This window comes from Camelina sativa, chromosome 10 (assembly GCF_000633955.1).
Source record: "Camelina sativa cultivar DH55 chromosome 10, Cs, whole genome shotgun sequence".
In the NCBI taxonomy this organism is placed as follows: domain Eukaryota; kingdom Viridiplantae; phylum Streptophyta; class Magnoliopsida; order Brassicales; family Brassicaceae; genus Camelina; species Camelina sativa.
The window spans coordinates 22,125,071-22,150,154 of NC_025694.1; the positions used below are offsets into that span (position 1 = coordinate 22,125,071).

The 25,084-nt window shown below is 36.5% G+C and overlaps 2 protein-coding genes across 2 annotated transcripts; both read left to right on the forward strand.

The window, feature by feature from the left end:
• Window positions 9,997–12,713, forward strand: LOC104719565 (probable receptor-like protein kinase At5g39030). Its single transcript, XM_010437506.2, has one exon. The coding sequence runs from the start codon at window positions 10,092–10,094 to the stop codon at window positions 12,567–12,569; it is 2,478 nt and encodes an 825-aa protein (XP_010435808.1). The 5' UTR covers window positions 9,997–10,091; the 3' UTR covers window positions 12,570–12,713.
• On the forward strand, window positions 16,649–20,876 carry LOC104719566 (ABC transporter B family member 27-like). The gene is made up of 17 exons (XM_010437507.2): window positions 16,649–16,821; window positions 17,236–17,298; window positions 17,374–17,409; window positions 17,491–17,565; window positions 17,672–17,796; window positions 17,899–17,998; window positions 18,151–18,322; window positions 18,411–18,529; window positions 18,624–18,734; window positions 18,818–18,962; window positions 19,041–19,173; window positions 19,253–19,328; window positions 19,596–19,661; window positions 19,738–19,845; window positions 19,930–20,037; window positions 20,154–20,351; window positions 20,444–20,876. Exons 1-17 carry the CDS (start codon window positions 16,747–16,749, stop codon window positions 20,651–20,653), a joined length of 1,920 nt encoding a protein of 639 aa, XP_010435809.1. The 5' UTR covers window positions 16,649–16,746; the 3' UTR covers window positions 20,654–20,876.

Below are 25,084 nucleotides of genomic sequence, written 5' to 3' on the forward strand. Positions count from 1 at the left end.
CCTAAAGCAAAAGGAAAACACAACACCGCTTAAGCTAATGTCGGTGGAAATAAAGAGATAAAATATTAAGTAAAGCCCAGCAAAATAATAACGTAAAGCCCAAGGAAGAAGAAGATAGTAGATGCTACATCAGGTCTCCTGGGGTAGGGAGAAAATTCGAACCCGAATTTTCGTCTTGATCACCTGCTACAAAAGGTACCAGATGCTTAACATTGAAGACATCTGCAATGTTCATGTGAGGAGGAAGACGAAGTCGATACGCATTGTTATTGATTTTCTCAGTGATTGCGAGAGGACCAATCTTACGAGACTTCAGCTTGTTGTAAGTTCCTGGTTTGAATCGGTCCTTGGTGAGAACTGCCCAAACCAAATCCCCCACGGCAAATTGTACGTCTCGACGTTTCGCATCAATTGTGGCCTTGTACTTCGCCGTTGACAATTCAATATTAGCACGTACTTGCTCGTGTATGGACGTAAACTCATCAACAAAATCACACGCTCGGCCATGATGACGAGTACGGTCTGGTGAAATGCCAAGATCAGTTGGAGAACGCGGACTTATACCATAAACCACACGAAAAGGACTGAAACTGGTGCTTCGATTAACTGCGTGATTGTGAGCAAACTCAGACACAACACTGAATCCCATGACTTAATATTATCACCAACCAAGCAACGTAACAAATCACCCAATGCTCTGTTGGTAACTTCAGTTTGTCCATCCGTCTGCGGGTGATAAGCAGAGCTCATATCCAATTTAGTACGTAAAAGTCGCCACAAAGAACGCCAAAAATGACTCAAGAAACGCGAGTCACGGTCTGAAACAATCGATAAGGTTAACCCATGTAGCATGTATACTTCCCAAAAAAATAATATTGCAACCTGAACTGCATCGGTAGTCTTCTTACACGGAATGAAATGCACCATCTTCGAAAATCGATCCACCACAACAAAAATGGAATCGTTACCGCATTGAGTACGAGGTAAACCAAGTACAAAGTCCATGCTCACATCAGTCCAGGGTTGAGTAGGAATTGGTAATGGTAAATAAAGACCTGAGTTAGTAGCCTTTCCTTTAGTAGCTTGGCAAATCCCGCAACGAATGACGTAACGTTCAACGTCGCGACGTAACGTTGGCCAAAAATAAGAAGAGCTAACAAGCTTAAGTGTACGGTCCCTGCCCACATGACCCTCTCCATGTAACTCACGAATCAATTGAAGACGCAAACTACATTCGGGAATACACCATCAAGTATCACGTACGTAGTGTCTTCACCATTTTGAACTGTGGTCCAAATCTTTCCAAAAAAAGGATCAGTAGGATAGAACTCCGGTAACACTTCAAATCCAGGAATAGAAACGTGTAGCGTAGTCAACAGAGAATGACGTCGACTCAACGCATCGGCAACCTTATTAAGAGTGCCTGTCTTGTGCTTGATAACAAATGTAAACTACTGCAAATATGAAAACCAAGAAGCATGACGAGCAGATACCTTGTCTTGTGAACCAAGATGTTTTAACGCGTCGTGATCGGTGAACAAAACAAACTCACGATGAAACAAATAATGTCTCCAATGCTTCACGGCTTGGACAATCGCATACAGCTCAACGTCATAAGTGCTATAACGCTCCCGGGAACCTGCAATTTTTTCACTAAAGAAAGCGATGGGTCTAGTCGCTTGACTCAAAACCGCCCCGATGCCAGTCTTAGAGGCATCACAGTGCAACTTAAAAGCCATGGCAAAGTTTGGAAGACAGAGAACCGGTGTAGAAGTAAGGCGGTCTTTAATAGTGTGAAAAGCATTTTCTGCTTCCATTGTCCATTGAAACTTAGAACCCTTCATGCAATCTGTCAAAGGAGCCATGATGCTGCTAAAATGTGCAATAAAACGGGGATAAAATGATGCCAAACCATGAAAGCTACGAACGTCGGTTATTGTTTTGGGCGTTGGCCATGAATGAATTGCGGAAACCTTGGCTGGATCCACTTCTAGACCACGGGTTGACACAATATAGCCGAGAAAAAGAACTTCAGAAACTCCAAAAGCACATTTTTTTATTGTGGCAAAAAGCTTCTCCTTGCGTAAGACGAGCAACACTTCACGTAAATGTAACAAATGCTCAGCAAGAGAGGAACTATAAATTAATATGTCATCAAAATAGACCACCACACAACGACCAATAAACGGGCGAAGTGCTTGATTCATTACACGCAGAAATGTGCTAGGAGCGTTGGATAATCCAAAGGGCATTACAAGCCACTCAAATAAGCCTTCACGTGTTTTAAAAGCTGTTTTCCACTCATCACCAGGACGCACACGAATTTGATGATAACCACTACGAAGATCAAGCTTAGAAAAAATGGTAGCTTTACCAATTTGATCAAGTAAATCATCAAGGCGTGGAATAGGAAAACGGTAACGGATTGTGATTTTGTTGATAGCACGACTATCAACGCACATACGCCATGACCCATCCTTCTTGGGAATAAGGAGAGCTGGAACTGCACAAGGACTCAAACTTTCTTTCAAATATCCTCTAGCCAACAATTCTTCCACTTGTCTTCGCAACTCATCCTGTTCTTGAGGACTCATGCGATAATGGGGTCTATTAGGAAGTGAAGCACCAGGCACAAGATCTATACAATTTTGAATGTCTCTCAAAGGAGGTAAACCCGGGGGTAATTCATTAGGAAATACATCGTCAAACTCTTTAAGAATTTCACAAAATTCTAGCGGGATCTCCAAATCTGAAGCAATTTTTTCTGAAGCAACAACTAATGCAAAGGCAATTCCGGTCGAGCGAATTTCATCTTCAAACTGAAATGGTCTCACAAACAACGTGGGTTTAGTAGCAGCAACCTCATGGATAACCGGTGTTGATGCAATGCTAGGAGTAAGAGACAATATTGGTACAACTACCAGGATCAATGATCATCTTGCAGATTTTCCCTTTAATAGTGCAAGTAGAACGAAAAAGATTTGTTCGAAGCCAAGATTCCTCAGTACTTTGTGGTAATAAACAGTTTCGACGGAACACTAAAGCTAATCCTGCATCTCCTAACACCTCTTCTTCGCCACCTAATTCCTCATCAACACCACCATCATCATAAATTGCAGGTTCTTCTTCGACAAACAACCCACGCCGACCTTGTTGTGGACATGAGGATTGACGGTGACCTTGTTCACCACAACCAAAACAACGAACATTGGAGACACGTTTGACCTCCATGACATCAGATTTCCCGGTTAAAACAGGTGGAGAAACAGAGGCTGTCCCCTGTTTTGATGAACTGATACTTTGTTCATTATTTCGCACACGAACTGAACTTTGAGACCATCCCGACGAAGCAAAACGTGGTTGTTGTTCAATTAAAAGTGCTCGCTGATGAGCCTCAGAAACAGTAACAGGACAAAACTGAAGCAGAGTACCCTGTATATGCGGTCGTAACCCTCCGATGAACCTTGAAACCAACTGGTCAGTTGATTCAGCAAGTGAATTTCGTGTTAAGAGAGAAAACAATTTAGTTGCGTACTCATCCACTGATTTGTTCCCTTGTCGTAAATTTTGGAGTCTTGTATACATCTTACGACCATAATTGAAAGGTAGAAACGCCTCTTTCATCTTCTTTATCAATTTTGGCCATGACGTGATCTTCTCTTTTCCTTCATGGCGGTGTTTGTCCTTCATCTGTTGCCACCAAGCAGATGCTTATCCCTTGAAACGTGTAGCTACTAAGGGAACGCGCATGTCATCAGGAACTTGTTTAAAATCGAGAAGCTCTTCCACTGAGCTGATCCAATCAAGAAGTTCCTCAGGCTGCAGGCTACCATGAAAGTCGGGTAGGTCCAGTTTGAACCCAGATTCCCAACGACGATGATCAGCTCGTGGAGCTACAATCATATCTATTCTTGGTTGCTCGCGCAGTTGTGCAAACGGATTATCATCGACGATGTTATCATCGTCAACATCACCAACATCCTCTTCTCGCTGAACTCCAACTTTAGGCAACACTGCAGTTTGTTGTTGAGCACGGAGTATGGTTCGGACAGTAGTCTCAACGGTATTACGCAGAACTGTTTGCATCCCGTGAGTAAATTCCGAGAACATATCCCTTATCAAGTCCAACTGTTCTTCGTGTTGTTGTTGTTGAAGACTCTTCTTAGGAGGCATGTTGAGATCGATTCGTCTCTGATACCAACTAATGCAGCGGAATATCAGAAAAGAGATTGAGTTTGTGATCAACAGGACCAAAACTCGTTAGTTTGTGCGTTAAGCTAACAGAGGAAACGACACGATAGGGTGAGAGAAACTCTCTGGTTTTTTTCTTATTAAAATTCAAGGTGCTCATACAATAAAAGACGACTCCTATATATAATAATAGGATCGATAAAACCTAAAGCAAAAGGAAAACACAACACCGCTTAAGATAATGTCGGTGGAAATAAAGAGATAAATATTAAGTAAAGCCCGGCAAAATAATAACGTAAAGCCCAAGAAAGAAGAAGATAGTAGATGCTACATCAATTATGCTGAAGACTTATCAAGTATACTTCTTTCTGGGAAACTAAAACGTTCTTTAAACTGCAAATCCATCTAATCAACCAAATTAATATATCGTTAATGACGATGAACGAGTTTCTATGGTACAGGGACAAAAGTTGCGTGTATATAGAATTCTACACTTATAAGTATAAAGTGATATGATATAGAAACTTTCTACGAGTTACATAGAAGTGAATGATAGATGATTATACACTTATATGATGAAGTGAAGTGATATAGAGAAAGTTTCAATTACCCAACCGTGATCAGTCTCCAATTAAGCGTGGATGATTTATATTGACCGATACAAGTATATTGACCGATCACCAATTCTCCGTCGTGAAGATGAACTACATACTTTTTTTTTAAAGAGAAAAGAAATGATTTACTGATAACTTTTTTGGTTGCAGTTTTAAAATAATCAAAAGGCCCATGGCTGGTTTATATATACGAGACTAAATGGTTACAATGAACAGTTACATAATTAATAACGCAAACCGTCGTGTGGTAAATCATTAACGAGTAGACTTCGTCGACTGACTTCTTAATGTAAACGGGGGAAGTCTACTAAATAGGTCAACTAATGAAGTCAATGATATCGTCCAAATATTACAGAAACTGAAGCAAGTTCACAGATTACAGACATAAATACGCCATTCCAACAAACGGCCACGATAATTTCGAGGTTCACAGATTTTAATTGAATGATCTACGAAGCAAAAGAGATTAATACAACAATAAAGATTATACCGGCGATTAAGACATTCTCGACCACCGTGCGTACACGACGAACTGACAGACGTAATTCCTTCATCTGATCTTTCACCTTGTCTAGCTCCTACTGAACCCATAGCATTTCATCATTTTCCTGGATGGCTGTAATAGAATCCCTTTGGTCAGCAAGTCCACCTCTCATTGCTTGAAGTTCTTGCATAATAGCCTCATCCCACAATTTCATAATATGGTCCTCTCCATCCTATACCGTACAATAGAAATAAATATACCATAAGAATATTATCTATACTCAAATAATAATTATACCAAATGAATAAACCATCATACAATCTAAACCCTCATGGTTATTGCATCCAAAGAAAATCCTTCCAGGATTGTCGGCTGTGGTGGAACATTTCATAACGGTTTCCCTTCCACAGAAACATTTGTCAGGAATTCCAACTGTCAGGCCAAGAAATTTTACTTCGGGTGGACCTTCACTCCATACTTGCAAAGAACTAGAAGATGGCTGAGTGTAGCTGTGTAACCCCATATCTGAGTGCAAAATGAACAAAAAACTATGAGAACATATATATTTTCGAACAAAATTAGCTAAAGCATTACAAAAGTAAATAGCCGACGATAAATGATGAGAATACTTATCTGAGATGTCCTTGAGTTTCGAAGACGATAAATGATGAGGATAGAATCTGAATTTTTGAGAGCAACAATATCGGAATTTTAGAGAGAGAAATTGTGGAGAGAGAGAAAGCACATACAAACTATGGTTGACTTATAGAAAGAAGTATTTATATGGTTATTGAATCCGGTTAGGTTAAAATCAAGGAATCGGTACGTTCGGTTAGGTTCAGCTATCGGTTTGGTTAAATTGTCGGTGAAATTAAAATAATATAATATTAATAGTTGATGGCATTACAAAGTCAACCGCCAATAGTCTACAGAGAAGTCTACTTAAGCAAACCCTAAATCAAATAATTTTAACCTAATCAGCCTTTCCTCCCTTAATTTGACTAGTTTATATGTAAATTTATTTTATTTCAATGCAGGAAGTCTATGTGGTTATTATTTGGTCAATAGGTTTACCAATTTTTTTTTTGTAATTTTTAAAATTAAAATTTAAACTATAATTAAGGAGTATACATATTTTTATGTCTTCCATTAGACGTCAATTTGAAATCCACCATAAAGAAATCTATTGCAGATTTCCTCGGGTTACATCTGTCATTTCGGCTTCTGTTTTTTGTTTGGTCGTAAGGGAGTCAACTGTAATTTCAGCACCTTTAGTGATTATGTTTCTCGAAAATCGAATATAGGATCTACGATTTCATTCAAATGTAAATAAAGGTACAAAAAATGCAATTGTCCCATTGAAAAATGACCTATTATAACAAATCGTATGTTGTAACAACATAATCTTAATATTAATTTGTTGTAACTAGAAAATGGTTACCCAAAAAAAACAGCAATTAAAAAGTGACAATGTATTTAATGTGGTAAATTACAGAAAATGCCAATATATAATTATATAAAAAATACTAATGGGTTATACGATTGTACTAATAAAAATCTCACCCACAAAAGTAGTACATCTTTCGCTTCACCTCCCGCCCTCCAGCACTTAAAGAAAAAATAACAACAAGAATATCAGTTTGGCAAAAAAGTAGTGCCACATCTCACATAATCTTTTTTTTGAAAAGATAATATAGAACATCTTAATCCCTTAAATACAAAACTACCATATCTTAAGAATCTTATTAAACAGTTTAAGAACCTGGACTAAGAAAACAATGTTCATACATGCAATACAATGGCAGAAAGGTTTTCAAATATTTCAAGTAAGGTCTTATATCTCGAATATTCCTTTGTGGAAGATAACCTCAAACTTTTATCTCATAAAATTAATTCTAATGTAAAAGCTACCTAATTCCCTATATATACTGTCTGTTAGCAACATTCTACAAACCACCAACACATTCATAAAACCAGTTATCAAATTACTATAGCAAAACAGAAATCTTCAAAAATGAATGATTTGATGGATATGACTTATGTCGCTGATATCAAACCTTTACAAAAGCAGCTGGCGTGTTTAGGTTAAGATGCCCCATACTTGAAAGCAATACACTACTCAATCTGATACACTATTCAATCTGGAGAAACAATGAAGGAGGTTTTGGTGGATCAGAGAGTAAGTTTTTATAAACAAACCATTTATATTAATAGGGTGTACCATTACTTTAAATTAGAAAATACAATCTGTATGTAAAAAATAGTAATTGGAGCACCTTATTAATAATATTTGACTCTAAACTCACCTTATTAATAAAGTAATAAAAAATCGTAATTGGAGCACCTTATTAATATTATTTACCTTATTAATAATAGTAATTGGAGCACCTTATTAATATTATTTACCTTATTAATAATAGTAATCTGAACAGATAAGCCTACCATTAAAGAATACTTTCACATAAAATAGTAATTTGTATGATCAAATTTGCAATGATCAATACTACAGGGGTAAGTAATAAAAAAATTTATACGAAAAGCTATTATGGTGCTATTTTCAGGTGAGAATCATATCCCCAATGTTTTTGATGCATATGATGTTATCATTAATCCACTGATATTGTTTTTTGGTCAACAGATGTATTCATTAGATACATTAGAACGGGTTTTCTTCACCGGGGGGAAATACAGAAAGTGCAGCAAGTGCACTCTTTGAAAGCTCATCGACCAAAACATTTGTCGTACGAAGGATAAACAGAAACGTACACAAGGTAAGAGAAGCAACAGAACAACGGATATCATGGATGATACCGGCGAGTTCATTTACAACCCTCCCTGTGTTGAGTAGGTCCACTAGCACCTTGGAGTCTGATTTGACTAAAACAACAGCGTACCCTTTAGCAGTAATCCACGATGTTTAGTTTCACATATAAATAGTAAGTTGCTTTTATGTTATAATTTTTTCGATTGTGTTATCTATTAAGGGAAAACTAACAAAATTATAATGCTAATGAAGACCAACCCAAAACAATAAATGGGAATATAGATAAGAACTAAACTTATATAAAGTACATACTTGCATATGTTCGGAATAGAATTTAAACCAACCAACGTACAAATCTGTAATGAAAATATTGACCTTGGAATAATCATGTGAATATTTACCGTATGGAAAGTATATGAGCTCAAAAAACTTTATTTGGAAAAATCTACATAAATAATACAAAAATTGAATTAACTCAAGATTATATCAGATTGGTCCAAAAAAAAAAACAAACCAAATAAAGAAATCGGGAATCTAGCATTACAAAACCACAAATTTGAATTAGCATGTCCCAGTTTCCGTGAACATCCATGTTCTACCTTATAATATTAATCTCCTTGCATTACATCAGCAAGAGGGTTGGCACTAAATGTAAAATCTTACATACCTCGATGTTGCTTTTACGATGGGATCTCCAATTACGTGAAGTTGACCGTATACTTCTCCGTCGTCTTTTCTGATTTTAATATCAAGATCGTAGAAGAAGAAGAAGTATCGTTTCTGATTTTCTGAAGCTTAAAAAAGAAATTTAGGTCCACCATTCATATATTATGTGGGCTTGGGCCGAAAGAAAAATGGCGCACACAGAAAATTCAAGAAGCTTACATTTGAAATTAATTTTGATTTTAAGTAGTATAATATAACTAAAACACACGATATAATATCTAAGATGCCAACAATTTATATCTACATTTTAAATATTAAAAAACAAAAAAAAAAAGTATTTATTTCCCCAGGCTGTTCAACGTGGGCAATATCTAGTTATAAATTTATTTTGGGTTATTGGTGCCAAATTCCCAATACTTTTACATTATATATGTTAGGTAATTCTACCACTATATAGATTTGCACATTGAGATTTGATATGAAAGACAACTCGTTAATATATGTTCCATAATATCACAGAGAAATAGAAAAAAAAACATGCTTTGACACAAATCGTTGCATTTGTATATATTTCAATTCCTTGTAACAGTTCCACAGCAGTAGAGGCCAATTAATCTATTATGATCATTCAAATCAAAAAACCAGACCGACATATTTCTTGTGCTCTCTGAAAAAGTCTTCAACAGAAAAAAAACATAAATTTTCCATATGATATAAGTTCGAGTGACATGTGATATAAGAATAATTTTCATGGCTCTTATAGCAAAATGATGAAGCAACACTTGATAGAAATCATGGACCGTTGATTTTCAGTATATTAGCACAAAACCTTTTCATGTGTTTTGCTGGTTAGATAGAAAGGTGACAAACTACAAAGAACGTTTTGAAAATATATCATTTTATGAATTATGATTATACAATCTTTAAAACTAAAAGAACTGACTAAAATTTTTATATATAATTAATAGAAAAAAAAAAAAAAAAAAAAAAAAANAAACAGGATGTTCGGTTGGCGCTGTAAGATATATGTTGTTCAATCACATAAGCTAAAGTTTTGTATAGAAATTTCAACCACGTATACGTGACGGCTATATTATTAAAAATCAGCAATGGATGAATAAGACAAGAATGAATAACTCGTCAAGATACCAAATCTATGGTTCCAATGTGCTTATTACTTTGATCTTTTGTTTCTTTGATAGAAACATTTTTTTGTATTTTGGTTAATAATTTATTTGTTAGAAACTTCATCGAAACGTGTTCTTAGTTTTGCTTTGTTAGTGAACGGTTGACCCATAGACTCACTCACACTACCTAGGACTTAAAACTTCAATTATACACACTCATATCTCTTATCTTCTTCTCCCTCCATATGGCTCCAACACCTTCAAAAAGAATTCCGGTGATCTGTTACGTTTTGTTTGTCTTCTATATTCTCGTTTTCGTCTCCTGCGGAGGGGAAGAAGCAACGGCGCCATACAAGCCAGACGAAGTTATTCTCATCAACTGCGGTGAATTCTCTTTCACCTTCGACACCGGCGGCCGAAATTGGATGCCGGAGGCGGAGAAGAAAATTCTGCCGTCGAATTCGGACTACACGTCATTCACTTCAGACGCATCATCAGACAAAGAATCATGGACTCCTCAAGTTCCCTACATGAACGCTAGGATTTTCCGATCAGATTTTACGTACAGTTTTCCACTCTCCCCTGGTTGGAAATTCATCCGGTTACATTTTTATCCGTGCTATTATTACGGGTACCACGGGTACGGGCCCGATTTCGACGCGGTCAGTTCTTTCTTCTCCGTCAGTCTAAATGGTTTCACTCTCTTGACCAACTTCAGTGCTGATTTAACGGTGAAAGCTTCCAAAGGAGAGCCAACTCTAATCAAAGAGTTTATCGTTCCTGTTCACCAGGGGTTGAATCTCACGTTCAGGCCGGCTAAGAAATCGTTAGCATTTGTTAAGGGTATCGAGATCGTGTCCATGCCTGACCGGTTTTACTCAAAGGGAGGATTTGACAACATGGTATCAGAAGTCGGTAGTACCGTTGACTTTAAGATAGAAAACTCGACGGCTTTAGAGACCGTTTATCGGTTAAACGTAGGTGGACAAATGGTGGGCGAGGTCGGCGATTCGGGAATGTTCAGGCGCTGGCTTTCTGATGATGATGCTTTCCTAAACGGTGGAGTCACTCCGTACATAGATAATGTAATGATCAACTACTCCGAGAAAACTCCAGCGTATGTTGCCCCAGCGTACGTGTACGCCACGTTTCGCTCAATGGGTAACGCCAAGTATCCTGAGCTAAACCTGAACTTCAACATGACATGGCTATTCACAGTCGATGCTGGGTTTAATTACCTCGTGAGGCTTCATTTCTGTGAGACTTTACGGGAAGTAACCAAACCGAACCAGCGCGTCTTCACCATCTTCATCGAACATCAGATTGCCAAGCATGAGATGGACGTGATTCAGCTGAGCGGTGGTTCTCGGATTCCAGTGTATCTAGATTTCAGCATCTATGTTGGTTCGGAAAGTGGGCCCAGACCTGATCTACGAGTTGACTTGTATCCTTTAAAGGACTATAGTCCATCGTGTTATGATGTTATTCTGAATGGTGTAGAGATTCTCAAGCTTAACAACTCAGATGGTAATCTAGCCGGACCTAATCTAAATCCTCCATTATCATCGAACTTAACCCCAAACCGTCTAAAGCCGCAGCATATGAAAGGTACGTCACATGTTCTGGTGATAATCTTCATAGCCGTTGGTTCTGTACTTGGACTGGTGACTTTCATTGTTGTTCTCATGTTGTCAATGCGTCAGAGGAAGAGGAAGAATAGAAAAGAAAAAAGTGTTGTAATGTTCAAGAAACTACTGAATATGTACACGTATGCAGAATTAAAGAAGATTACAAAGTCATTTTCTTACATACTTGGGAAAGGGGGATTTGGAACCGTTTATGGAGGAAACCTTTGTAATGGTCGTAAGGTTGCAGTAAAGGTCTTGAAAGATTTGAAGGGAAATGGTGAGGATTTCATCAATGAAGTCGCAAGCATGAGCCAAACATCTCATGTAAACATCGTTTCTCTTCTTGGTTTCTGCTTTGAAGGGTCTAAAAGAGCAATTGTGTATGAGTTTTTGGAGAATGGGTCTCTCGATCAGTTCATCTCTAGAAATAAGTCACTGGCTCGAGATGTCAGAACATTGTATCGAATTGCATTGGGCATTGCTCGAGGTCTGGAATACTTACATTATGGCTGCAAAACAAGAATTGTACATTTCGACATTAAACCTCAGAATATATTGATAGATGGCAATCTTTGTCCTAAAGTGTCAGACTTTGGCCTTGCTAAGCTTTGTGAAAAAAGAGAAAGCGTTGTGTCACTGATAAACGCAAGAGGAACTATAGGTTACATTGCACCGGAGGTGTTCTCAAGAATGTATGGAAGAGTCTCGCATAAATCAGATGTATATAGCTATGGGATGTTGATCCTAGACATGATTGGAGCAAGGAACAAAGAAATAGTAGAAACTATTGACCCTGATGCTAGTTCGACTTACTTTCCTGATTGGATCTATAAGGATCTTGAAGATGGAGAGCAAACATGGGTATTTGGTGATGAAATAACCAAAGAAGAAAAAGAAACTGCAAAGAAGATGATTGTGGTAGGACTCTGGTGTATCCAACCATGCCCATCAGATCGTCCACCGATGAACAAAGTCGTGGAAATGATGGAGGGAAGCTTAGATGCTCTTGAAATTCCCCCTAAGCCTTCCATGCATATCTCCGCTGAGGTTATTCCTGAATCTCCTTCACTTTCTGATGGCGAGGAAACTGGATAAAAAATATTGTTGATAATTATAAGCATGAAAACCTTATTTTATTTGTTTTTCTTGTTGGGATAAAAGAAATTGTAAAAAATAAAGTATAAAGTTTACACAATGTTGTACTTAATTTCTCATAAACTAGAGGTGGATAAAATCATATTTCTGAACAAAACATTTATAGTAAGTTTTAAAGACTCTAAAACCTAGATTTAACAAACATAGTATAATTTTAAGAAGCTGATTGCAAGAGGTTCATTCGATGACACAAAATTCAAGTCAACTTTTGATTCTTAGACAACTGTTTGGTGTTAAAACCAAGAAAGAATGGCATGAGGCCTATTTAGCTCATTAGCACGAGGTGGAAGAAGTAAAGCCCATGAATGGGAAAGAAAACTCTTGTGGTCTCTCTTTCCTCTCTTTTCTCTCTTGTCGTATCGCCTTGTCAACGAGTCGAAACTTTATCAATTGTAATCTTTGGTCAACGATAATAAATTGGTACAAGCCATTATTGTTTTGGTCCGTTTCTTACTCTCTTTGATCATTGCCATTTTCATTACCAAAATAATTTTATAACTCGAATTATGGATTGATGTATCCGTAAAAATTCCTCCACGCTACAGCGAGGGAAATTATTTATTAATATATATATGATATTAATAGATTGAAATATACTATATTTTCATTTTTGCAATTGATTATATTAAATCATATATTTGTGTAATGAGTTTGGATAAAACAAAAGTAGGAGAAAAAAGAGAATAAATAATAATAAAATAAGTTTTGATAAAATAAATATTAAAAAGTTTAGAAAAGTATACTAACAACACAAAAAATAAATAATTGAATTTGATCATTATAGTAGTAGAAAATAGGAATATACATAAAATATTATAAAAATATTCTGCTTGTAAAAGTTACACTAAAATGTATGTGATGAACCATAAGAACAATTTATCATTTACCCAAAATTTTAATATAATTTATCATTTACTCAAATTTAGAAAAACAATTTATCATTTACTCAAATTTATCTAAATTGAAATTTAGCAAAACATTAACGCCAAAAAATTATCATTAATTAATTTTAAAAATATCAAAATCATATTTCTTGAACTGAAAACAAATTAAATAAATAAATCCCTAAACTACTAATCCCACTATTTTCATACATCATAGTTATCTATTATTCTGTGTTGTTAGAATTTTCTAACTTTGGTTATATTTTTTATGTTGATGAGTTTTGCTTAGGATAGATCTTTACAGGTTTCTTCTTTAGATTCTCATAGAAACGGGTAAAACATAAAAGTATAAATATAGTTCATATATTTAGTCAAATTATTTACAAAAATGTAAAATAGTTCATATATTAAGTCAAATTATGTATATACCTGATTCACATAACAACATTATAGTAATTTTATAATTTTTGTAATGCTTCATATGTCCTGAATACAATAAAAAAATATTAATCAAATTCATAATTGAGTTTGATAGTCTTAATCAGCATCATAATTAGAAAAATATTAAATGAAATTTTTGTACATACCCGTATCACATAAGAACATATGAGTTTGATAGATTCACAATGTTTTTGATGTTCCTGTAAAATAAAAATTAAAAACATTAATATATATCATATTGAAATAACATGAATAATGAAATCATAAATAAATAAAAACATCAGAAAAACATAGAACATTTGGAATGAAACAATTGATGTTTTGTTTGTATGACTTTATATAGTGAGGAATGAGTGTCGATTTTTAGGGTTAGTAAATTGAAGTCTTCTAGAAAAAATATTTTTCGGCTTGTAGAGAAATTTAAGTGATTTTCTAATAATTATATAAATATATTTAGAATATTAGTAGTATTTCGGGTTTTAAGTTAATTACTTAAACTAACTGATTGAATATTTGGTATTGAAATCTAATCATATATGAAATCTAATCATATAAGTTAATTACTTAAACTATATTTATTGATTGTTTCCAAAAGGAATAATAATGTTGCATATATTATGCTAATGATACAATGTTTTCCATTTGTTTAGGTAATTCAAAATTGATAGAGATATGTAAAAATCTTTGAAAATCATATATGATTGTTAAACTGTATTTATTGGTTGTTTCCAAATTGAATAATAATTTTGCATAAATTATGATAATGTTACAACGTTTTCGGTTTTTTAGGTAACTCAAAATTGAGTTTTCGGTTTTTTAGGTATTTGCGGATTGAGTATCATCCTATGCAATTTCATGGTCTATCCGAACACCATTGAACTTCCACACCCATCATTCGCCATCAGTTTTGCAGCTCTGGTATGATCTATCTCTGCTCGCGGTAAACCGATGTCAAATCTTGTGTAGAATTCTTAATCTCCTTTGCCAAGGCACTTTTGTGAGAGAGAATCTACCTAGGTTGTCACGGTGTTTCAACCGTTCTTTAAAAATCCTGATGCTAGCTCCATTGATGAACCCTACTGCCCAACAGTCACTGAAGTCTTATGGCTTAATAGCTCGGAATTCAACTTGTCGACGGCATGAGTATGGTTTTAGAGAATTCTTGACCAACATTTCCCCATTGACTTGTTTAGCTAGATACTTCAATCACCATTCGTTCGCTAAGAACACCTTTTCAACGTCATTAAGTCTTTGCTTGACTATGACTAACTTGTCTACCATTGAGCTACTCATGGAAGACCTCTCAACAACCCTTGATCTCACATGTGGCAACTCGCTATCTAGCTTTTGCTTCAAAGCTCTCTTGGACTCTTTGTTGATCTACTTTATCTATCTTTGTTTGGCATTGGGGAGTGCCTCTTTTGTTGTATGGTTTAAACTCTGGATCTTTGAATCCTTTTCCTTGTATTTTGTTTAGAAATGAATGAAATCAAGTGTTTGACAAAAAAAAAAGTAACTCAAAATTGATAGAGATATGTGAAAAAACTCAGAACATCATTCCATATCTTTTTTTAATTATCACTAGCATTTTTATTATACATATTAGGAATGATAACAAAATTGATAGAAAAGATTTGAATGTAATTATAAACATCTCATTAATTCTCGTTAGTATTTTCATTTTTGTATAGTTATAGAATTTAAATTTTATTTTTCAGATTTTTAAAATTATTTAATTATATCATCATTATTTATGAATTCTATTAAAATGGATTATTCCAGAAGTATATACTAATATATAATCAAAATTAAATTAGTTTACATATATAAAAGATTGAGATCGTACTGATTTGTGCAATCAATTATCTTGTTATTCAGTTTGATTTTTTTATGAATGTTTCTGGTATGATTTTATATTAGACGATATAATTTTCCTATTTAAGTTTGTTTGTCCGATTTAATATCAATAAATTTAAAATACATTAATTTTGTATGTTTGTTAGTTTCCTAAATTGTAGCAAAATATAGATTATTGTAACTATTATGGTTTATTTCTGGGGGAATTTATTGATGTTTCTATTTATGATTTATTTTTTGGAAAACCCTATAACCCATTTATAACGTTGCGGGTATTTTTTATCCGAATCCGACTCCCTTAATTTTGGGTTATTTTTGTGAAATTAACCCGACCCGAAAAGACTTTTGTACTTCTCTTATTGAAAATTGAAAGTTTGGCCAAAAACAACTTTTTTGTTATTAACAAAAAATCATAACACCAAATTAACGCTTGTTAGTAACTACTCTGTTAGCAAGATTAACGATATGTTTGGTTTGGCCAAATCAACAAAACTTGATCCATAAATATATCAACAATAGTTGATGATAAAAATTATGTACTATAAAATTTATGTTTTAAATAACATTAAATTTAAAATTTTCGTAATATTTTTTTTAACATTTTTCGTTATGAAAAACGCCATTTTCCTGTAAACAATCACCTACACTGAAAAAAAAAATCACCTACACTGAAAAAAAAAATTATAAATATTGAAAAAGTAATTGATTATGTTTGCGCTTACCAACTAAAGTCTTGACTCTTGACAATAACTTTAAAGCAGATTTCATTTAATAAAAAAAATTATATTAATAAATACTCTTTATTCCCAAAATTACCAGGAAGAAGAAGAAACCAACTCGTGGAAAGAACAAAAACACCAATTCGTTTTTTTTTCATGGCTTAGAAAAATATAAGCCAAAACAAAAAGGTTGAGCCTTTTTCTCTATCGTTTGAGATGGGCAACAAGAGACTCTTGACTGGTGGGTCAAGTAAAAGTAGTAGCTACAGAGATCCTCTGTTGCAGAATCAGGTTCATTCCATTAACCCTTTCTTCTTTCTCACTCTCATACTCTCATGTCTGATGATTCTTGCTTTTGTAAAGTTTCATGATCGATGTAAAGTTTGGACCTTTCATCTCCTAGGTTTTGGAAATTTATCAGAAAGTTCTTAATTGTGGTGACGGGTTCTGTTTCCAGTGTCATGTGAATTGAAATTACAAGTTCAAATCCAAGAGAGTGTGGTTAGTATTTGAAGTATATGGTTCTCACTTGACCAATTGATCATTTGATTTCAATCATTGGATTGTTACAACTGGAAGAAATAATTCTTAAAGTTTGATTCTTGATTTAGATTTAGCCAAATAAAAGAGTTCTCATGTTTCAGTGAAAATCTTGTTTACAAAGTTTTCTAGTTGTTAGTTTGTTTACATGGCACTCGTATGCAGGATAAAACGAAAGCGAATGAAAGCGAAAATGGTACAAATGATCTTGAGCATGGTGCAGTTGAGGTATTTGTTTGTACTGTTTTTTACAGAAGCATTTCATGTATAGAAGTGATAAGTATCTTATTTTGGTTTTTTCAGGCAGCAAATGTTGGATTTGGTAGAGTCTTTGCGTTGGTGAGTGATTTTTTGTTATAAGTGTATAGTATAGCACTCTTATGTAAAGATACATCAATACTCAAAATACTTTGGTTGCAGGCAAAGCCAGATGCGGGAAAGCTAGTAATTGGTACCATTGCTTTGTTGATAGGTTCAACTACTAATCTCCTCGTTGTATGTCTCATCTCTTTGATCTCCAACTTCCTATCTATTTTATCTTAGTTGATCTCTGAACTGGAATCGTCTGAACAAAGAAAGCTGAACTTTTTATGTTATGTAGCCAAAGTTTGGTGGGATGATTATAGACATTGTATCAAGAGATGTCAAGACGCCTGAGAAGCAAACTGAATCCTTGATCGCTGTTAGAAACTCCGTAGTGATCATTTTGCTTATCGTTGTAATCGGGTAATTTGCATTTTCAAAGTATTTCATTAGTCCCCTCTTTCATCTTTAGAGTTTTGGTTTTGTCTAAGTCATACTTCTTTTTCTATAACTGTGTTTCTTTAGATCGGTATGCACGGCTTTGCGAGCGTGGCTGTTTAACTCTGCTAGCGAAAGAGTTGTGGCTCGACTGAGAAAAGATTTGTTTAAACACCTAATGCATCAGGTAAACCATTTTTCAAGATTTTTTATGATTTGCTTTCTCCTTCATTTTTTTAATTTAGTCGTTCATGCATTGTTTGTGACTTTTAATTGCTTATGAACTAACTCTACAAGAACTTGATCGACAAAGATGTTTTGTTGTTCTCTGCTTAACAGGAAATAGCGTTTTATGATGTAACAAAAACTGGAGAACTCTTAAGTAGACTATCCGAAGACACACAAATCATAAAAAACGCTGCTACTACAAATCTTTCTGAAGCTCTTCGTAATGTAACAACTGCGTTTATTGGAGTTGGTTTCATGTTTACATCATCTTGGAAATTAACATGTAAGAAGCTTCTCATGTCTTTTTCAGTTTTGATACTAATAGATGGAGTATACTTACATATCTTCTTTTTCATCAATCATGCTTTTAGTGTTGGCACTAGTAGTAGTTCCGGTAATTTCAGTTGCTGTGAAACAGTTCGGCCGCTATCTCCGTGAACTTTCACACACAACTCAAGCTGCAGCTGCTGTTGCTGCATCAATTGCTGAGGTTTTAACTCTGCTTTTTTTATACAGAGGCTTATCAATGTTTATTTTCTCAGTTCATTATTTTAGATTGATTGGATCAATATGTACTATTTTAGGAATCTTTTGGTGCAATCCGAACTGTTAGATCATTTGCGAAAGAAAGCTATATGGTATCACAATATTCCGAGAAAGTCGATGAGACGCTGAAGCTAGGACTCAAACAAGCTGTAAGTTTTTGTGGACGAAACACATCGCATCAAATTTAAATTTTTTGATGTATTTTGAGAAGATATATTTTGGGATGATTTAGGTACTTGTTGGGCTGTTCTTCGGTGGACTAAACGCAGCTTTCACATTATCTGTTATTACGGTTGTTAGTTATGGAGCATACTTGACAATATATGGTTCCATGACCGTTGGAGCACTCACTTCCTTCATTCTTTATAGCCTCACAGGTTTCATTTGCATTCATGTTTCTTGATCTGAGATTTTTGAGAGAACTGTTGTATTAAACTAAGATATTGTTCTGACAGTTGGTTCATCGGTATCTTCTTTGTCGAGTTTGTACACAACTGCCATGAAAGCTGCAGGTGCTAGTAGACGTGTTTTTCAGATCTTAGACCGTGTTTCTAGCATGCCAAGTTCAGGGGATAAGTGTCCCGTCGGGTAAGATTTTGCTCTCATACTCCTTATTGTAAGAACGGGATCAGTTTATATTCTGATGGAGATATTATTATGATTGCAGTAATCCTGATGGAGATGTGGAATTAAATGATGTCTGGTTTGCTTATCCTTCTCGGCCTAGTCACATGATACTCAAGGTAACACTAAATCGTTTTTTGTACTTTTGTTTATATATCACGGGTTAGATCATAATATTTTCAGAAGAAACTTGTATCCTTCAACTCATAAACAATTAGTATGACTAAAAGTTTGGTTGATAAAGGTTTGGCTTTTGTAAGTGTTTTGACTCCATAGTTACAATATAACAGATTCTTGAACCATGACTATATATGTTTGAGGATGATAACTGGATTTGTAGAGCTGTTACAGTTCTAACCATCGCTTAAACACTCAAACTTTTGCAGGGAATATCGTTGAGGTTGACACCAGGTTCAAAAGTTGCACTTGTAGGACCAAGTGGTGGAGGAAAAGTAAGTTCATAACGAGAGCCACTTCTCTCGCAAGGTCCATTGAATGTTTTTCATATCTTTCATTTGCTATGTGCAGACAACCATAGCCAATTTGATTGAGAGATTCTATGATCCTATCAAGGGAAAGATCTTGCTTAATGGAGTTTCTTTGATGGAAATATCTCATCAGTACCTTCACAAACAGGTAAACAATTCTTTTTCATGTTTATGCATATTTGGTAGAACCCAAATTTGGACTTTTTCTTACCCTGGATTGTATTCATTTCAGATCAGCATTGTAAGCCAGGAACCTATTCTTTTCAACTGTTCAGTGGAAGAGAACATTGCATATGGATTTGACGGTGAAGCTAGTCTTTCCGATGTAGAAAATGCCGCGGTAAGCACATCTCAAGTCTCTTTCTTTCTCCATTTTTGGTGTGCTCATTGGCACACAAGGCTATTCATGAACTGAACACACATTCTGATTGGGATCAAAATGAAATGTTGTGACAGAAAATGGCGAATGCACACGAGTTCATTGAAGCATTCCCGGATAAGTATAAAACCGTTGTTGGAGAACGAGGATTACGGCTCTCAGGAGGACAGAAGCAAAGGATTGCAATCGCAAGGGCGCTTCTTACAAACCCAAGTGTTTTGCTTCTTGATGAAGCAACAAGTGCACTCGACGCAGAAAGTGAATATCTTGTTCAGGTAACAAAACAGAACACTGAAATCAAAACTCAAAAAGACTAAAAAAACAAAAACAAACTACTCATATCCTAATGTTCTGTATCTGTTTGCAGGATGCGATGGACTCGTTAATGGCAGGAAGAACAGTGTTGGTGATAGCTCATAGGTTATCAACAGTTAAGACTGCAGATTGTGTGGCGGTTATATCAGATGGTGAAGTGGCTGAGAAAGGCACTCATGATGAGCTTCTCAGCCTTAATGGAATTTACACCAATCTTGTCAAGAGGCAGCTCCAAAGTTCATCCTCTGTCACCAACTTGTGAGATAAGTTCAGTCTTCTGACAACAGAAACAAAAAGAAAGAACCCATAGATTCAATTCTAAGAGGCCATTTGTATAATTTGACTCTCTGATTACAGCTTCAGAGTTCTTTTTCTATGAAAACTGAAACCTTCAGTTTGAGCCAGAGGGTTCTCTGACAAAATTGTAAAAACTACTCCACAACCGTTCCCGGAGTTATCTTGCGAAAAAAAACTCTATTTTCCTATTAAGGAAAAAGACGAAAATTTTTGATATGGATCTTCGTCCAATCTAAAGTCCAAAACTCCAAATGAAAGACGGAAGAAACTAAGTCTTCCAAATACAATTCCAAATGTAACATTTTTTTTTTCTTTTGTTAAGAGGCATTCAAATTACAAACCATGAAACAAAAGTTTTACATAGCCAAAACCCAATTAGAAAAAGTAGAAAATTAACTGAACCAAACTAAACCCATAGTTAAAATAAAACCAGACTTGAACTGAATAGTTAAATCAGAACTAAAAAAACGGTTAGGCAGTAAAACCAATTCAAACCCACCCCACGCTGCCATCAATGATTGGCGATGAAACGAGATCGAGAAGGAGAAAAGAAAGGAGCAAGCGGCGATTAGGGTTTTTCTTCCTCTTGCTAAGCTCCTGTGAACCAGAGTAGAAGCATGTTGGAGGATAGGGTCGGGTTGGAGTCACAGAAGCTTAGTGTTCTGTTTCGCACAAGAGAGTCAATCTGTTTGACAAAAAGTTCGTTGGACCTGAAGCTATTCCGATGGAAGCGGTGATTCCTTTCCGTCCATAAGTTGTAGATCGTAGCTTGCCAAGCGGTGAGGACGAGGATCTTGGCATCTCGAGACCCTTGGAAGTTAATGAGTCCCTGAAGGCAACCTGACCAAGAACGCAAAGGGAAGAAGGAGCAATGGTTCGTGATGAGGTTCCAGATGGTCCAACTGAAAGGACAGTCAAAGAAAAGGTGATCGCAACTCTCATCATTCGAGCCGCATAGTAGGCAAGACGGATCTACCGATAGACCCCAAGATCAAAGTCTGTCCCGTGTTGGACATCTGTTCAAAACAAAGAGTCAGGTGAGGAATTTATGCTTTGGGATTCCTTTAGTATACCAAACGATCCTATACCATGGAACCTTAGGTAAGGTTTCTTTTAGGGAAGTGTAGATTTTTCCAGTCGATCGACCATCTCGTAGTTGATCATTTATCCACCATATATACGTATCCTCTTCGTTTGTTAACCGCAAAGTAGCTAGCTCGATGTGATAGTTGACATGTTGTTCTGCTCTTGCAGGCGGTACCCTCCATGAGCCGTGACGTCATAGGTCTGCAATGGTTGATCCTTGCGAGATTCCCAGAGGTCCTTCATTGTTTAGGTAAGTCGACAACCGTCCAAGACTACACTAGTGATCACTCCAGAACCTACACCTTCTTCCATTTCCCACCTTCATCTTAATCCAAGGATAAATCTCTTCCTGGAGCTTTAAGAGCTTGTTTGTTAGCCAGGAGAACTTAGTGGTTGGCTTCCGAGTCCAGAAGTTACTGAGGTCACCAGAAAGAACAGCCGATTTAAACCAAGCAACCCACACCGATCCTGTCCTGAAGACTAGCAGCCAGATAAGTTTTATCATACACGTTGTATTCCATTTCCGCAAGTCACAGACACCCAAGCCACCTTCTGATTTTTCAGTTGTTATAGTATCCCAAGCCACTCGAGCCGAGTGATGACCCTTTGTAGTTCCTTTCCACAAGAAAACTCCAGTTAGAGAATTCAAGGTGTCAATGCATTTCTTTGGCAAGAGAAAAGCTGAACACCAGAAATTAGTTAAGCCAGCAATGACAGTGTGAAGGAGTTGTAACCTTTCCGCAAAAGAGAGGGATTTCGCAGACCAGGCATTTAAGCTATTCTTAACTTTCTGGATCAGTGGGGCGCAGTCCAATAAGGTAAGTTTTTTAGTACAGAGAGGTATACCCAGATAGCGGATCGGTAGGTGTCCATGAATAACCCATGTTTCGTGTTTGATCTGGTCTATTTCAGGTTGAGATAGCCCTGAGGAGAAGAAACTTGTTTTTGGGAGACTAATAGCCAGACCAGAGGCAGCTTCAAATTCCTTTAAGATGGTGAGAACCGTTTGAACCGAGGCTAAGGATCCATCAACAAAAATTAACAAGTCGTCTGCAAAACATAAGTGAGTAAGCTTTAAGCCACGACACTTGTAGCGATACTTTAATTTCACCTCTTCTGCAGCTTTATCTAACATGGCTGAAAGACAGTTTAGAGCAAGGACAAAGAGGTTGGGAGATAGCGGATCACCCTGCCTGAGCCCCCTTCTACTTTTAAAATATCCATGTACTCGCCCATTGAAGCCAACCGAGAAGGAAGGAGTGCAAAGACATGCTCTAAGCCATTGAAGGTAGAGTTCAGGAACCTCTATTCCCCTTAGGCAACTAAAAATAAACTCCCATCGGATAGTATCAAAAGCTTTTGCTATATCAACCTTCATTGTTATCCGTTTGGGGCCTTTTTCTCGCTGATAACCATTTACAAGTTCCGCTGCAAGCATTGAATTCTCAACTAATAGTCTTCCTTTAATGAACGCAGTTTGATTCCGCTGGACCAAATCAGGGAGGGCAGGCTTGAGTCTTGCTACCAATAGCTTGGAAACTACCTTGTACAGGTATTTAGGCAGGATATTGGCCGAAAGTCTGAAATAAGAGAGGCTCTAGGAAACTTTGGAATCAAAGCAAGAGTTGTGGCATTAATCGCTGAAGGCAGGAAAGATGTTTGAAAGAACTTCAAAATGCTTGTGGTGACTTCGGAACCTAGAATACCCCCGGCGGCTTTGTAGAAAGAAAAAGTAAATACATCCGGTCATGGTGCCTTGTTGGCATTTAGCTTAAACATTACCTTTGATATATCATCAATAGTAGGCAGTCTTACCATTGATAGTTTTAATTCAGAAGGACAACGGTAAGTTATAATGCTTTGAATCCATGAAGGGCCAATGGAGAGGGGATGCATGAAAGCTGGACCAAGGAGAGATTCAAAATGACTAACAGCCAGCCAGTCTACTCATTTCCACTAGATCATCAATAATGGTTCCCGAAGAGATAGAGAAGGATCTGATGGCATTGAAAGCATTATGAATCCTAGTGATACGATGAAAGTAAGCTGTATTCAAATCTCCCTCTTTAAGCCAGTTAATGCAAGATCTTTGTCGAAAGTATGCTTCTTCCACTCTCTTGAGAAAAGTTTGGTGTGCAGGTCTTTCTCTTCTTGATAAAGAGCCGACGGACTTGATATAGCTTGTACCTGCACAGATTGAAGCAACAAGTTACTCTATCTCACTCTGTTTTGTATATCTGAAAGTTCTCTCTCGATAGTGTTTTTAGCTCTCTTTTGAGTGTTTTATGTTTTGCACTGAGAGTTAACAAACATATTTCCCGTTGATTTGTGTTTCCAGCCAGAATTCAATTGGTTTCCATCGTTTGGATGAAAAGCGGGTGGGTGGTTAGGAAGTTGAAGAACTTAAAAGGTTTGGTACCAAAAGAAGGGAGGGTTGCATCAAGGTTTGGAAGGCACGGCGTGTGGTCCGAGAAGACAGGTGAAAGGAAGGAGGCTATAGTGTTAGGGTAAGAAGCGATCCAAGGGTTGCTCACAAGTAATCTGTCAAGCTTTTTGGCAATAGGGTTTGAAGGATTTTTGTTTGACCAGGTGAAAAAGGGTCCTTCATAGCGCACATCAAACCGCTCAAGTTGTAGAAGACAATCCCGCAGTTCTGTCATTCGCGAAGTTAAATGGTTGACACTTGCACTAGAGTGCTCCCCAAGATGGATAATTTGGTTGAAGTCTCCTACTACCCTCCAGGGAAGTGAGTCTAACTGCAACCGCTGCTAGAGGTCAATTACTTCACACCAAAGGTCAGTACATTTGTCACTTTCATTTGGTGCATAAATTGTTGTGAAAAAGAATCTTTGACCCCCCTTGAATTGTGACTTCATTGGTGATCATGTAGCGAGACTGATGAAGAACAGTTACTGATGCAGGCGACCTCCAGATTAGGACGATCCTGCCATCAGCGTCTGAGTTGTGGTTCGATGTAAACTGCCAGCTAGGACAGGAAAGATTCATGACACGGTTCAAGCTTGGTTCTTTTATATGGGTTTTTAGTATGGCACCAAAAAGAGGCTTGTTAATAAACAGCCAGTTAGCAAAAGGCCAATGCTTATCCGAGTCATTAAGTCCTCGAACATTCCAAAAAAACTGTTGTATATACATGGGACAAGGGAGGTGGTTAGGAACAAATTGGATTCTCTCCCAATAGTCGGAGAGTCTCCGAGTTACTTATGCTTGACATAGGGGGACAGAAACTTCAATTTCCATATCAGACGGGGCGCATGATTAATGGGAGGGGATGAGGGTGGTGTAGTTGGGG

Bases quoted from the DNA above. Each gene is read 5' to 3' on its own strand.
- LOC104719566 (XM_010437507.2), top strand. From the start codon at position 16,747: ATGGGCAACAAGAGACTCTTGACTGGTGGGTCAAGTAAAAGTAGTAGC. The intron at 17,299-17,373 runs GTATTTGTTTGT...TGGTTTTTTCAG, and splicing joins TTGAGCATGGTGCAGTTGAG to GCAGCAAATGTTGGATTTGG. The intron at 19,174-19,252 runs GTAAGATTTTGC...TTATGATTGCAG, and splicing joins GGGGATAAGTGTCCCGTCGG to TAATCCTGATGGAGATGTGG.
- LOC104719565 (XM_010437506.2), top strand. From the start codon at position 10,092: ATGGCTCCAACACCTTCAAAAAGAATTCCGGTGATCTGTTACGTTTTG.